The 13,051-nt window shown below is 38.0% G+C and overlaps 1 protein-coding gene across 11 annotated transcripts in view; it reads right to left on the bottom strand.

The window, feature by feature from the left end:
- Positions 1–637: 637 nt before the first annotated feature.
- LOC109404201 (uncharacterized) overlaps positions 638–13,051 on the bottom strand; it is a 104,999-nt gene continuing 92,585 nt past the window's right edge. For 9 of the 11 annotated variants that reach the window (XM_062851054.1, XM_062851055.1, XM_062851046.1 and 6 more), the window contains 5 exons: positions 8,303–8,359; positions 8,105–8,236; positions 3,689–7,548; positions 2,396–2,532; positions 638–1,388 (listed from right to left, as the gene is read on the bottom strand). In XM_062851054.1, coding sequence (XP_062707038.1) covers positions 3,929–7,548; positions 8,105–8,236; positions 8,303–8,359 — 3,809 coding nt within the window. In that variant the 3' untranslated portion in view covers positions 638–1,388; positions 2,396–2,532; positions 3,689–3,928. Of the gene's footprint in view, positions 1,389–2,390; positions 2,533–3,688; positions 7,549–8,104; positions 8,237–8,302; positions 8,360–13,051 lie in introns of all 11 variants that reach the window. The other 2 variants (XM_062851047.1, XM_062851048.1) reach the window with 2 other exon arrangements.

The raw sequence follows: 13,051 nt of genomic DNA, 5'->3' as shown, positions 1-13,051 counted from the left end.
TTATGAAAATGAATTTTGATAAGATTTTCCTCATGGCATTCATATAGTTCAATTATGGCAAAAATCTTATGAACTTCCTAAGGTTTTTTGGTTGCGTGTATGAGTAAAGCACGCACTCGCCAACCTTGACGTTCCTGGTTCGATTCCAGATTACGATTTTTTTTAAATTTGTGCAAATTATTTCATAAAAATATGTATGATTGTCATAAGACATAGTTTCAGTTTTTATACGTTATCGGTATGATTTTAATACGTGAGTGTTATGAAATTTATACAGTAACAGTATGACAAAAATAGTTGGCGCTTTGAATCCAAAATCATAGTTCATAACTGTGATTTTCGCAAGAAATTCTTGTGGCAAAAAATCATAATTGATTCGTATGATTTTCGGAGTTGTAGTGTCCTCAGTGTACGTATTTCAACGCGTTCCAAAAATTGTGTCAATTGGTTCAAAATTTGCTAAATTACAACAGAAAAGTGCCCAAAATAGAAGCCATGCCGAGATGGTTCCATTTCCCTAATTAAATTCTTCAAATCGAGTCAACATTCTGTGTGATTTTTCATTAGAATGCGCAACGTTTGCAGAGTATATCGAAGGTGAGACAATGCTTTTTCGGACATATGTGTTTGGACATCATTTGTGTTCGATAACAGTTTATTTCCAGCTCATTTATGTTACAGATCAGTTCAGGCTATTGTTTCGTATGTTAATTGATCGCATATTTTTGTTATATTACTGTAAAGTTAACCTGTCTGGCAAAGCTGATCACTTTGATCGTTTGATTTCCAATAATTTGGTAATTCGGAAGTTTTGTTTTTATTCAACGGAAATAAATAGTGTATTATGGATATAAAACAAACAAAAATAAGCACAATATTCTATTTTCTTATATTACAATACAATGACACATTTCGCTTTATCAATTGATACTTTCAGTTGCACCTTTTTTAAAACCATAACGATGCATTCCACAAAAGTCAAGCAAAATATTATCAAGATTTCAGAAAAAAGGCCAGAATCAAAATCACAACTTTTCAAAGTATGTTTAAAATTTGAGATCTCACACTCACACAAAATTTATGTTATTCAAAGATTGATTCAAAATATATAGTATAATGTAGAAAAAAATTGAGGTCAAAAAATCAAAACTCGAATAGTAAGATGTTTTTTTTTTGTGTTTTTCTGTTTCGTTTGGTGTTCTGTTAACAATAAGCTTACCGAAAAAAGTTTAATGCTAATTTTCTTTCCATAAAGCTAGTAAAATGCTACAACAATTCCTATGATGGTGTGCGCTTATGGTGAGGATTTTGTTGACCACGCTGCCTGCTTGCATAGGCCAATGTCTCATTTTTTGCTCGCTGGGATCAGAAGTCAGTTTCGCCGGGACCTGTGAATTATATATGTGAAAGCTGTCAGTACAATAATTTCTTGTGCATGTGACTCACATTTCTTAGTTGAAACTGTAGCGAACAATACAAAAATAAAACAAAAAAAAACGCACACAAATCACGCCGTTGGTTACTTTGGAGACGCATCAGCTGAAACTGCTTGCATTATAGATTAATAGTGTTCGGTAGGTGTAAAAGATAGGCTCTATCCCGTTTGGAACAATGCCAATGCCGTTTTGCATAATAGGAATAACTCAACATTAAATTACAGATTTGTAAAGTTAACAATAAAACATATTTCATCATCATCTTTTTTTTTTCATATTTTCACAAATTACGAGTTCTGTTACGCTTAAGTTTAACTGTATCAAAATTTACTGGAAACAATCATGACATACTATTTGCAAACAAGTTGATCCTTAACACTTTTTTCTGGCAAGTTTTCAAATTTATCTAAGTTTGATATGAATGTATAGTTTCAAGTGATTAGTTTTATAGTTCATAGTTGATGGTTTCATTGATATTTAGAATAATATGGCAATTTATAACTTACTTGTATTATTTTTTTAGAAAAGTATACAACATTTACACCTTATAGTAGTTTTGTAAAAAGAGGCTTCTTCATTTACAAATGTTAAGATTGTTTTAAGTTTATTCACGATACTGTCATTAGACCATCTAGTTCTTTTAATGTCACCAATATCACCAGAAACTCGTACATTTAGAACGCTCAAGAATCAGGAGGCATAATAGAGCCGAATTTAAGTTCATGTGTTAGTGCTGCAGCTTTTTTTCCGATTAGGGTTTGTCAATCTAAATTGTCGAAATTTTTATAGTAACAATGTCCAATAATAACTTTTCTAAAACAATAGTGTTTAATTTTAGTGTCAGTATAAAAGCAAAGTTATAATTATCAAAATAGCGTTTAACCAATTTGAAAATTAATCAGTTATCTATTTCTTGATTTGGTTCTGCCCTTACTGTCTACTTATTTTACTCACTATACCATGTGTGTATGACGGAAGTGTCTGTAGTTGTTAAGGGGTCTGATATATTGTTTGTTTCAATACTATTTTGTACAGCAGCGGCACAAAGAACAAGGCAAAGGTAGCTAATCTTTCCGTTCAGCGGTATTCTTTTTTTCTGAAACAGAAATAATGGTAAGAACGGTTGATGCATTCCTTAGGCGTTTGTCATGTACATATTCGGTCATAAGAAAATGCATAATGGTTTTGATCAGCAGCATCGAAGTTGTGATAGAAGGCATGATTATGATTGTTAGTTCAGTTAGACAGGTATAAAACTTTTTCTCGCGAAGTGTGTATGTTGTGTGTGGGTGTTTAGTGTGGAAATTAGAGGAAAACTTCACCTTTAACTTTTTTAGTATTTTTAGATTGAGATATACTGGTAGCACAGGGCTCCTGTTTATTTATGTAGAAAAAATAATGAATGCTTTTGAATTGAGCAGAATCTGTACTGTTTTTAACAATAGTCAAACGACGACAGATAGTCAAACGTAGCTAATGATCAAATCAATTTAACATGTTTCTCTTGTGTTGAACATGGAGGAGGAAAATAAATTCAATTTAAAAAGAAATGAAGCAATGAACCGCTTCTTTTTCATGATCCAAACTTGCATGGGAAATGTTGTAGAAAGTATGTTCTTCTTCTTTTTTGCGGAACTTTACGCCAAAGGTGGAGTTTACTCTTTTTTGTGTTTTATACGATGGATTTTATTGCATTGCTTGTTTCTTTTCATATTGGTTTAATTTTGGTTATCAATTTTAAGCACTACTGAGTGTTTTTGTGTTTAATCACATAAAGTTTACGACTAGTGTAGACAACGTTTTTTCAATGCTATTCAAAACTTCACAGAATTAAAAATAAAGCTTTTAAATAGTAGTCTCATGGTGCTTTCCAAACAGAACAAATCGTACAATCAAAATAAATTCAGTATTTCGTATAGTGTTTTAAACATACTAAATTTACCTTAGTTGTAGAAAAAGTAGTATTTAAGGTAATATTTTTACCGTGGCCAATTTGATATGTATGGTGATTTAACATTCTGCCATTCCGAAGTGCGTGAAAAAGAAGAAGATACATTCGTTTTCTAATTTGTTGTCTGCTTATTTTCGCAGCTCTTACCTGACAAAGTGTCAGTCAATTAAATGTTTGTATTTCCATGGATTCTCCAAAATATTACTTTAAATACTACCTGATAAGTATCAAATAAAACATAGAAATGTGAGATGAGATTACAGCCAATCAATAAAACAAAACAACGTAATTTTGAAGATACCTGCTTTTCTGAAATCTTGATGATATGCTTTTGTTATGAATGCTTCCTGCTACCGTTTCTCATGAACTTTTCTCATAAATATACAGTTCGCTAAACGCTCAATACAATATGCTTCAACGCAATTTCTCTAACAACACAAGAACATTCGTCGCGGTGGTGTGTTCCAAGTCACCGAACGATGCCTTGATTTCAAAATGTCGATCTGCCAACGACTCTTAGCTAGGGCATCTACTATAAGCCTCAAAAATGGCTGAGTTTGGATTGTTTATATATACTCCTCGATCCGGATGGGGATTCCTCTATCGGTCCGGAAAATGTAGGATAGGGAGACTGATTGGATGCACGTGATAGTGGACGTGAGCGGGGATAAGTACTGGGCTCGGAAGCATCGGTTTCTCGTACATCGGCCAGCCGGGATATACTTTTGTTGCTCAATACTCGAGGGCAACGCGGAGACCAGCTGTTAGACTTTCGCGTCGTTGAATCTTGCAGACTACGGAAAGCTTTTGATGATACTGGTTCAAGCCCACCGTATTCCGAAGGTGAATTCTTACCATTGGATTCATTCCACGTGTCGTAGTAATCGGCATACGAGTTCTGGTATTCCGATTTGAACTCTTGTGGCGTTAAGGCTGGTGTAGAATCTACGGTTAAAATATTGTCTTCAATGGAACTCAAGGTGCCATTGGATTCCAAATCTTCCTGCAAGATTTTCATAGCAGCTGCGTGAAGCTTTTCCAGTGGCAAATTGCGAAATAGTCTGCCTTTCTTCTTCATCAATAAACTTTGTACTAATTCTTCCGCAAGTTTCTCATTGGTGATTCCTGATACAGGAGATGCAGATGAGGTCGAAGAAGACATACTTTCAATACCCGATGATGATTGATGTCTGATAGGCAGTGATAGACGATCTCTGCGATCGCTGGCAGTGTTTGATGTGCTGGAACTATCATCAAACGATGATCCATTATATTTGCTCAAACTTGAATGGCGTGGGTGGTCCTCTATGCGCTCCTCACTTGCTGCTGGCACCTCCGTATATTCAATCGATGCTAACCTCTCAGCCTCCTCGTCGTCACTATCACCGTTATTACTTTCGTCCTGCAAAAGCTTGAACAATCTGGAATGTGTTGCTGCTCGTTGGTAACGGGTCATTTTGCGCATCTCTGGGAAACATTCGGAGTCTGTTTCCACTTCTGAAATAGGTTTGCTCACGTCTGATGTCATACCGGAGTCGTCTTCCATCTCGGATTCCTCAGCAGACATTTTTAGCATCGAAGATGGTCTCGATCGATTACTTGAATCGGATGGTTTCTGCCGTAAAGGTACTTCTAGCTGTGGTGCAGAAGTTTGGTTTTCAAATATTGATATCCTGTCTCGAACGGACAGTTTTTTATCATCTTCTTTGGTTATTGTATTGATTGCGCTCAAAATTTCATTACATTTGTGGTCGGTTTTCTCCGCTACAGGTGCTTTCTTCAACACAATTTCGGGAAGCTTGGATTCCGCGACAGCTGGGCTACTCTTGGTTTCATTTTGAATTCCGTTCTCTTCAGCGTCCGATTCTTCCTTTGACGTGTTCGTTGTTTCATACTCTTCGCTGTCGTCTTCGCTCTCCTCTTCAGAGCTTTCTGTTTCAGTCTCTTCTTCCTCCGAGTCCGAATCCTTCGGTGGAGCTTCTATTTCTTCCACGACTTTATCATTATTTTTATCATCAGTGGCATTGCATTCGGTGTCCGACAAATTTCCTAATTTTTCCCAGGTACTAGAATTGTTATTCTCATCCATAAGTGCACAGTCTTTTCCAGCTTCCTCTTGTTCCTGGCTTTGCTCGCTATAAAAATTGTTGAACATTCTTTCGTTTTCGCTTTGCCAAAAATCAATCGAATCTTTTGTGTTTTCGTTCTTCTGTCGATCCAAAAAGGTTTCTACGATTGGGTCTTTCTTCCACAAATCTATTGCTTCAGTAGGACCATTTTCACTACTCCAAAAATCAGTATCTCCATCGTCATTAGTTTCATCATCGTTTTCCTGGTTCCATTCGCCGTCTCGATCAACACTAGCTTCTCGACTACTCCAAAAATCTCTTGAGTAGGACCGGCTTGGTCGACTCATTTCATCTTCCTCGCCTATCTGGCTCCAAAAATCAATTTCCTCGTCCTCATCCTCCTTTTCAGCTTCTGGGTCATCTTGCTTGCCAAGATCATTACAATTTTCGACTTCTTCGCTAGGTTCCTCACTTACCGATGGTTTTGTTTTGAATGGTAGCGAAACAGAAACCGAAACATTTGAGTCTTCCTCATAATCTACAGTAAATGTCGGTTTGGGTTCATCATCTTTGTCGTGTATTGGGCTGCTTTCTTTGGCACACTCATTCAAAGATTTGCTGCTCATGGAAGGTATGGTAATGGTAACAGTGACATCCGAATTCATTGCCTCATCTTCTGATTCTTCTTCATCCGACTCTGTTTCAGTTTCTTCGGCTTCACTGGTTTCTTCTTCGCTCTCATGTGTGTCCTCTTCATCGTTCGTTGACGATACAGTCAAAACAGCCGTATCTTCTGCTGGTGTAGTTTCTTCCTCTTCCTTGTCCGTAGAATCGCTCTCATCTTCACCATCCTCCTCCTCATCTTCTGTCGTTGATTCTTCTTCTGATTCCGTTTCAGTATCATGTTCCGGCTCCATGCTACAGATCTTTGGTTCATCTGCGGTTGTCGAGGTTTCCTTCGACATTATCTCTGTTTCATCAGTTGAGCCACATTCTTCATCATCCAAGCGATCGATGTCATCGTCCGTGTGATTGCCGTGCTCAATTTGCCCTCCATTGAATTCGTGTATATTCCTATCATCGTCATCCAAGTCATTGGCCAATGTGGATGAACAGTCGCTTAGTGTTGAACTATTACTGCAAACACTCGCCCTGCGACTTGTGTTGGCCGAATTCGAATAGACGCTTTCCTCTTCGAAAATGACACTCAACTGATGCGGTAGATGCTCCTGTGGGCTGGTATCGTAACCTACCGTAGTTTCATCTTCACTCTCGTCAGTAGTGTCATCTTCTTCTTGTTTACCGTGCTCTTCGTCACCATTGGTGCCATTTTGTACTGGTTCCTTTGGTATGACAGCTACAGGAGTCTGTGCCAGCTTTTGGCGATCTTCCTCTTCCGAGTCTGAACATTCAGACTGAGAGGAAGGTGCCGAAGAGGTACTTTCTTCAAAGGTACGGTACCTTTCGTTAAGCGGACTGCTAGGTGAGCAGCGTACCAAAGATTCCGATTCGTTGGGGAAAATTTTCTCCGGTGATGCGCTAAAGTTGGCAAGGCGTTCCGATAGATGCTGCAGGCTGCTTTGGGAACGGGTCAATGGATGTATTGGGCTGTTGAGGTCGCTCAGAATGGATTCAACGTCTGAGTCTGCTGAATCATGTATTGGGGTGACTATGAGTCGTGGGGGTGGTGTTGTAATGACGTAGGAGTGCGTGGGTGATTCAGGAACGACATTTTCACAGTAAGCAATCTGCGGTTGGCCAATCTGATAGTACGGTGGTGGCGTACAGGGTGAGCATGGTTCTTGTGGGTAGTAGAAGTGATGTGGTGACATATAGCCCGCGTAGTACGAGTTCCGGTCATACTGGGCGTGTGGCGGTGGCAGAGGAGGAGGAGGATAGTAATATCCAGGGACATGATGCGGTGATGGTGGAGGCGGATGAGGATAGTATTGGGGATTGTTGGGGTCATAGTAGTGCCAATTTGGATTACAACAGTAGTGTGGTTGATGCGGATAAGGATAGGGTGAATATCGGATTTCGCCGTTGCATGGTAAATTTTGATTACCTTCTATGTCAGAGGAATTCGTATCGGCTGTTGAAAGAAACGATAAATGAGAAAGAAAAAAATATCATCGTGATTATGAAACTATGCACCAATCGATGGGGATGAATGGATGATGAATGGAATGTGAATAACCCGGTTTGAATGGAGATTGAAGTGAATGTCAGCAACATAACCATGTAATATTCGTGGAAATCTTTCAACACAAGCCTGATGCTAAATTGATCTGTCATTACCTATTGAAATTTCATCTAAACATCTTATTTGAAACATTGAAATAATATACAAAAAAAATAAGCATAGTTGGATTTTCTGATTATTTTGAAAAAAATATTATGAAGTGAAGTACACTGCTTTTTCATGAAATGGTAAAGTTTGCTAGTGTCGTACAATGTGTATTGAGATGATGTATAACTGAGTGCACATCAAATTGTAATTCGAGATGGGATTAGGTGTACAGGTTTGCCCGAATGATAGAATATATGATAAAAGTATTTCAATGTATTATTCCATCGAGCAAGTTGGAGGTTTTATTCTCGATTATTGTAGCTGAATCAATCATTTAAGAAACATTATATAAACTTACCGGGGGCATCTGATTGGGTCATTGCTTGAAGCATCTTGAACGATCGGCTTGGTATAGCACTTCCAGTGTATTTTTTCGGTTCCTCCACTCTTTGCTCACTTGGTGGAACATATTGCTGTGCTGTTTCATCCTCTATGGATAGAAAACACGTCCTTCCTTACATTCATAAACCTCTGTAGAATTGAAATGTTATATTACCTGACTCACTGACGTTGCCACGATTTTGCACAAACATTTGATTGGTACGGTTGGAGCCTGCAAATTTATACATACGTTAGAGCATTGTGATAACGGATCATAATCAGTAGTTTAAGTGAGTAATATAAATTTTTGGCATTGCCACATCCTAAGCCCGATCCTTCATGCATCAAAATAATTGGCGAAGAAACTTCGAAGGCGTGGGTTTACTTTTCACATCAAACAATTGCATTAAACTTGTCACATAAAGCAACGGCTTCAATAATAATTGTTTGTAATCGTGGAACTTGGTTTATTTAAAAACGATTCATTGAAACTCAACAATACATGAGCTGTTGTGTGAACACTATTGTATTGGCACAGTTTGAATAAAGAATAAATAGAGACACCACAGACAAACAGACGTCTCACTCCACTCACTTCCCATCGTTTCCCTTTTTAACGGATAATTCAAATATTCTTTAGTTCGCAAATCGGTCGCCCACGGCGCTCGCATCATTTTCGCTCCTGTTTGACGTTTGCTCGCTACCGCCATCTACACAGTGAGTTTGTGAAGCACAGCGTAATTAACATTGGGCGGTTTTGTTAAGTGACGATGATTTTAATCGCATTTTGTTCCAAGTGATACGTCTGTTTGTCTGTGGAGACACTTACTACCTTAAGCCGCCAGTTGCTTTAACGTAACTAAGCCTGTACTGCCTATGATCGCATATCAGTCCCATATTTGCTGGGTTTCCTATTCATATGGGACAGTTATGCGATCATGGGCAGTATATACATTGTAAATGCATGTGCACAATAAGGTTAGAAACAACAGATATATAAGAGCTATCGTTATTTTACAACTGTTGACAAAAACATGTACATTCGTAGTTTCTTTTACATCATTCCTTTGGCCGTTACAAATATTTATTTCGGTTTTTTTCCAACATTCTTTCGCTGGTCGAAGGGGGAATAATAAAGCATTTAATCTGAAAAATTTTAAAAACTCATCGGATTTGTTAAAGAATATTCACTGTTAACCCTCGAAAGGATACCTAAAATGAAGGTCCGTTTTGGGACACTGGGGACATATGTTCTCGCGTATCTCATAATCCTTACATTTGAAAATGTTGCAAAAATGTTGGGTAAGTCAAGGCCTATCTGCTGATGATTAACTTAGGTCGAGAAATTTCCGTTAGGTGGCGCTAGAAAGCATTCCAAAATGCCCCTAATCAATAGAATGGAACGTACCTAAGCAAGCGGAAACGCCGCTTCTAACAATAGGTTAACCCTTATGTGGCCGACTGGGTACCCGGGTACCCAGCGCTCATTTAAAAAGCACGGTGTAGAAAAAAGCAAAAAGTTTGTCGGACACATAACGGTTAAATCGCACTTCTGTAGATGGGTCAACAATTACAATATACATGTTCGGCGGTTCAAAAGGGTCTATTCAAATATTACCCAAGTAACACACATGTTATAAAAGAGTTACAACAGCGCAAGTTTATCTGACGTAATTCTAACATTGTGTTGATATAACGTAAAAAAACATCTATACAACCAAAACTTGCGCTGTTGTAACTTTTATATAACATGTGGTGTTGCTTGAGTACGTAACGCTATGGGGGAGCGAGGAAGTCTAGCGCTATGTTACGAAATTTCAAAACTTTCTACACAAAACTTGTTATGTGGGGTAGGGAGAAATTCTAAAATTGACAAATTTTGCGTTACGTATTATTTGAGTGAACCCAAAAGAGACATCACAGACAAACAGACGTAACACTGATGAAATTAACATCTCATATATAAAAAAGTCCTGATTACTTATTGAGTTGGTGTCTTCGGAAAAAGTTGTTCACTGGGTCAAGGACTTATAGATAATGGACCGTTTGGTTTGATATTCCACCACTAGGTGGAGCTGATGAGCATACAAATTTTATATCTCACTTGCTGTACCCGGCAAACTTTGTCTTGCCTACTGCGTTTTTTGACGTTTCAAGTTTCTAGTCAAGACCAAGCCCCTGGTCACAAAGTGTATGGAAGATGAATTTTCAAAAACTCTCAATTTTCGCATGTTTTTTGCCTCATAAACCTTCCTTGGGCGAATACTAACTGAACAAAACAAAGTTGACTCAAATCCGACGTTCCGTTCGCGAGTTATGCGCGGTCCCACGTATGCCATTGCATTTTTATATATATATATATAGAAGAAGATATATCTCAGGAACCTGATTACTTAGAAAGATAGTGTCTTCGGCATAGTTGTTCGGTAGGTTAAAGATTTGCAGTTGTTGCGCCATTTGATTCGGAACTCTGCCATTAGGTGGCGCTAGTGAGCATGTACATTAGAGTGGGTCAACGTTGTATGGAGAAACTTTAAATTTGATCGTATCAATCCGGAACAAAGCTATATTAGCGTCCAAAACAACTGTGAAACTTTGGGAGCGGTTGGTTGCGTCCCCGTATTCCGCATTGCGATTGAAATTTGTATGGAAGTTAGTATGGGAAAACGTACTTTTTTGCATTTTACTCATAAGTTGAATTCTTTTGTCCAATACCATGTAACTAATGACGTTAACCCTTTATAAGGCAGTGGCAACTATATTGCCACCTAATACACATATTTTTGCCTTTCTCGTACACTAAGTGTACTGGAAAGGCTATATGTTCACTCCAAAAATGACTTTTTGATAGAAGGCCCGGAGGGTCAAATCACATATACCAATCGACTCAGCTCGACGAATTGAGGTGATGTCTGTGTGTGTGTATGTGTGTGTGTATGTGTGTGCGTGTGTGTGTGTGTCTGTATCAGGGTTGTTAACGTTAATCAACGATTAACGCCGTTAACGTTAATTCTTATCCAAATCAACGTCAACGCCGGTGCGTTGATTTTCTTGGCAATCAACGTTAACGTTAACGGGTTGCGTTGAATCAACGTCAACGGAAGCCGTTGATTTAATCGTTGAAAACCGTGCGATTTATGCTGTTGTAAATTTTGTTCAAGGGCCCACACAGCCGATTCGGTAAACGCGCGGGTATTCTGCACCACCATGCTATGGGTGACATATACGATTACCCGTCGGTCCAGGAAGTTCTCGCAATGGAAGTTTCTTTGGCAGAGTATGTTCGTGCATGCTACACGATACACGAATGCGAAATAATCATGGGTAAGTTTTAAATGATCAACTGTGGAAGTGGGCTTAAAACACTAGTCTAAGAAGCAAACTTGGTCGAGATGTTACGACAAGGGCAAAGAAGAGTGAGTTTTTTTTTCAATTCTGGGGTAACAAAATTGTTTTTAGGATGCCATCACGAGTTATTGTAAGATTCGCAATGAGTTTTTCGCTTTCCAAAGTTTCTGAATGTTGATGAAATTTCTTTTACTGTACTGTCTCTTTAGTCGAGCACAATCGCTACGGATACCTTAGTGGTATAGGAAGCTCAACAGGACATTAATGATCAGGCTGCCATACATATGTACCTACTAGCTAACTACCGATCTTTTACTGGTTGTTATTGTATTGCATTGTCACTGATCAACCACGTGTTACCAACGATTTCCTGTCAATCACAGCAGGCATGCATATGTCAAACGCCAGTGTCATTTGAAACAATTTCTTTATCAAATCTACCAATGAGTAAATTGATTTAAGAAGATCAAAAAACAAGAATTTCCTTCAAGATCTTTTTGAGCATTTTAAATTTTTGGATTACAGAAGACATTTAAGATTCTCAAGAGCTCAATACCTAAATATTGAAAGATTTGGGGCTTCAATCGAAACAAAAATGCTGAAAACTGATCGAGAGCTGAAAAGTCAAGATCCGAAAGTTGAATTTTCTCCAGCTGAACCTCCAAGGTATACCCTACGAAAATTTCTATGGAAAAACCTGAACATTATTGATCAGTTAGGAGAAATTTGGGGAATACTTCTTTGCAACTTTTTTTGTTAAGATCTACTTTTTTTCTATAGAACGTTGTATTTATGTATGATACATCTTCATTCAAAATAAGACATCAATGATTGAAAATCTTTTGAAATAGGTATCTGTCGAAGCCGTCATGTTCCATTTTTTCCGTTTCGAGTTCCATCAAACTGACTTAGGTATATGCTGTCTTATATGCTTTATAAATGACTAAATGCGCTGACTCGTTACCCATCAAAAGGCGCCCATATTAGTGGACTAATAACTCTTCGCGCACTAGGCAAGGTTCCAATACGTCGCTTAAAGAGTTGCCACATATAATTTTGGGTTAGCTAATGGAACACGGGAGATGTGGTTTGGTCAAAGTGAATGCATTATTTGACAAATCTTATCAAGTCAATTAAGAATGGCAGAAATTATGAAGTAAATCTTGCATTTTTCGCTTTTAATTCAATGCTAGCTCGACTGACGGTAGTTTTAGAGCTAGAGAATGTTATTTAAACTAAACCCTAATTCAGAGAAATTTTCACTGCTATTTCACATTTATAAATAAATAAATTAACGCAAAATTAACGAAGTCGTTGACGTTGAATCAACGCTCTGCGTTAACGTTAACGTTGATCAACGCGCCTGAAAAATCAACGCGTAATTCGGTAATCGTTACAATTAACGTTAACGAATTAACGAAACGGCGTTAATCGTTGATTAACGTTAACAACCCTGGTCTGTATATGTGTGTACAAAAAAACTCACATCACTTTTTGGCAGTAAACCTCATCCGATTTCAATGACCGACGGTTCATTCTACGCGGAATCTAGTCCCATTATTTCCTATTGAAAATG

Source organism: Aedes albopictus, chromosome 2 (genome assembly GCF_035046485.1).
Source record: "Aedes albopictus strain Foshan chromosome 2, AalbF5, whole genome shotgun sequence".
Classification (NCBI taxonomy): domain Eukaryota; kingdom Metazoa; phylum Arthropoda; class Insecta; order Diptera; family Culicidae; genus Aedes; species Aedes albopictus.
This window is presented reverse-complemented; position numbering and strand designations above follow the sequence as displayed.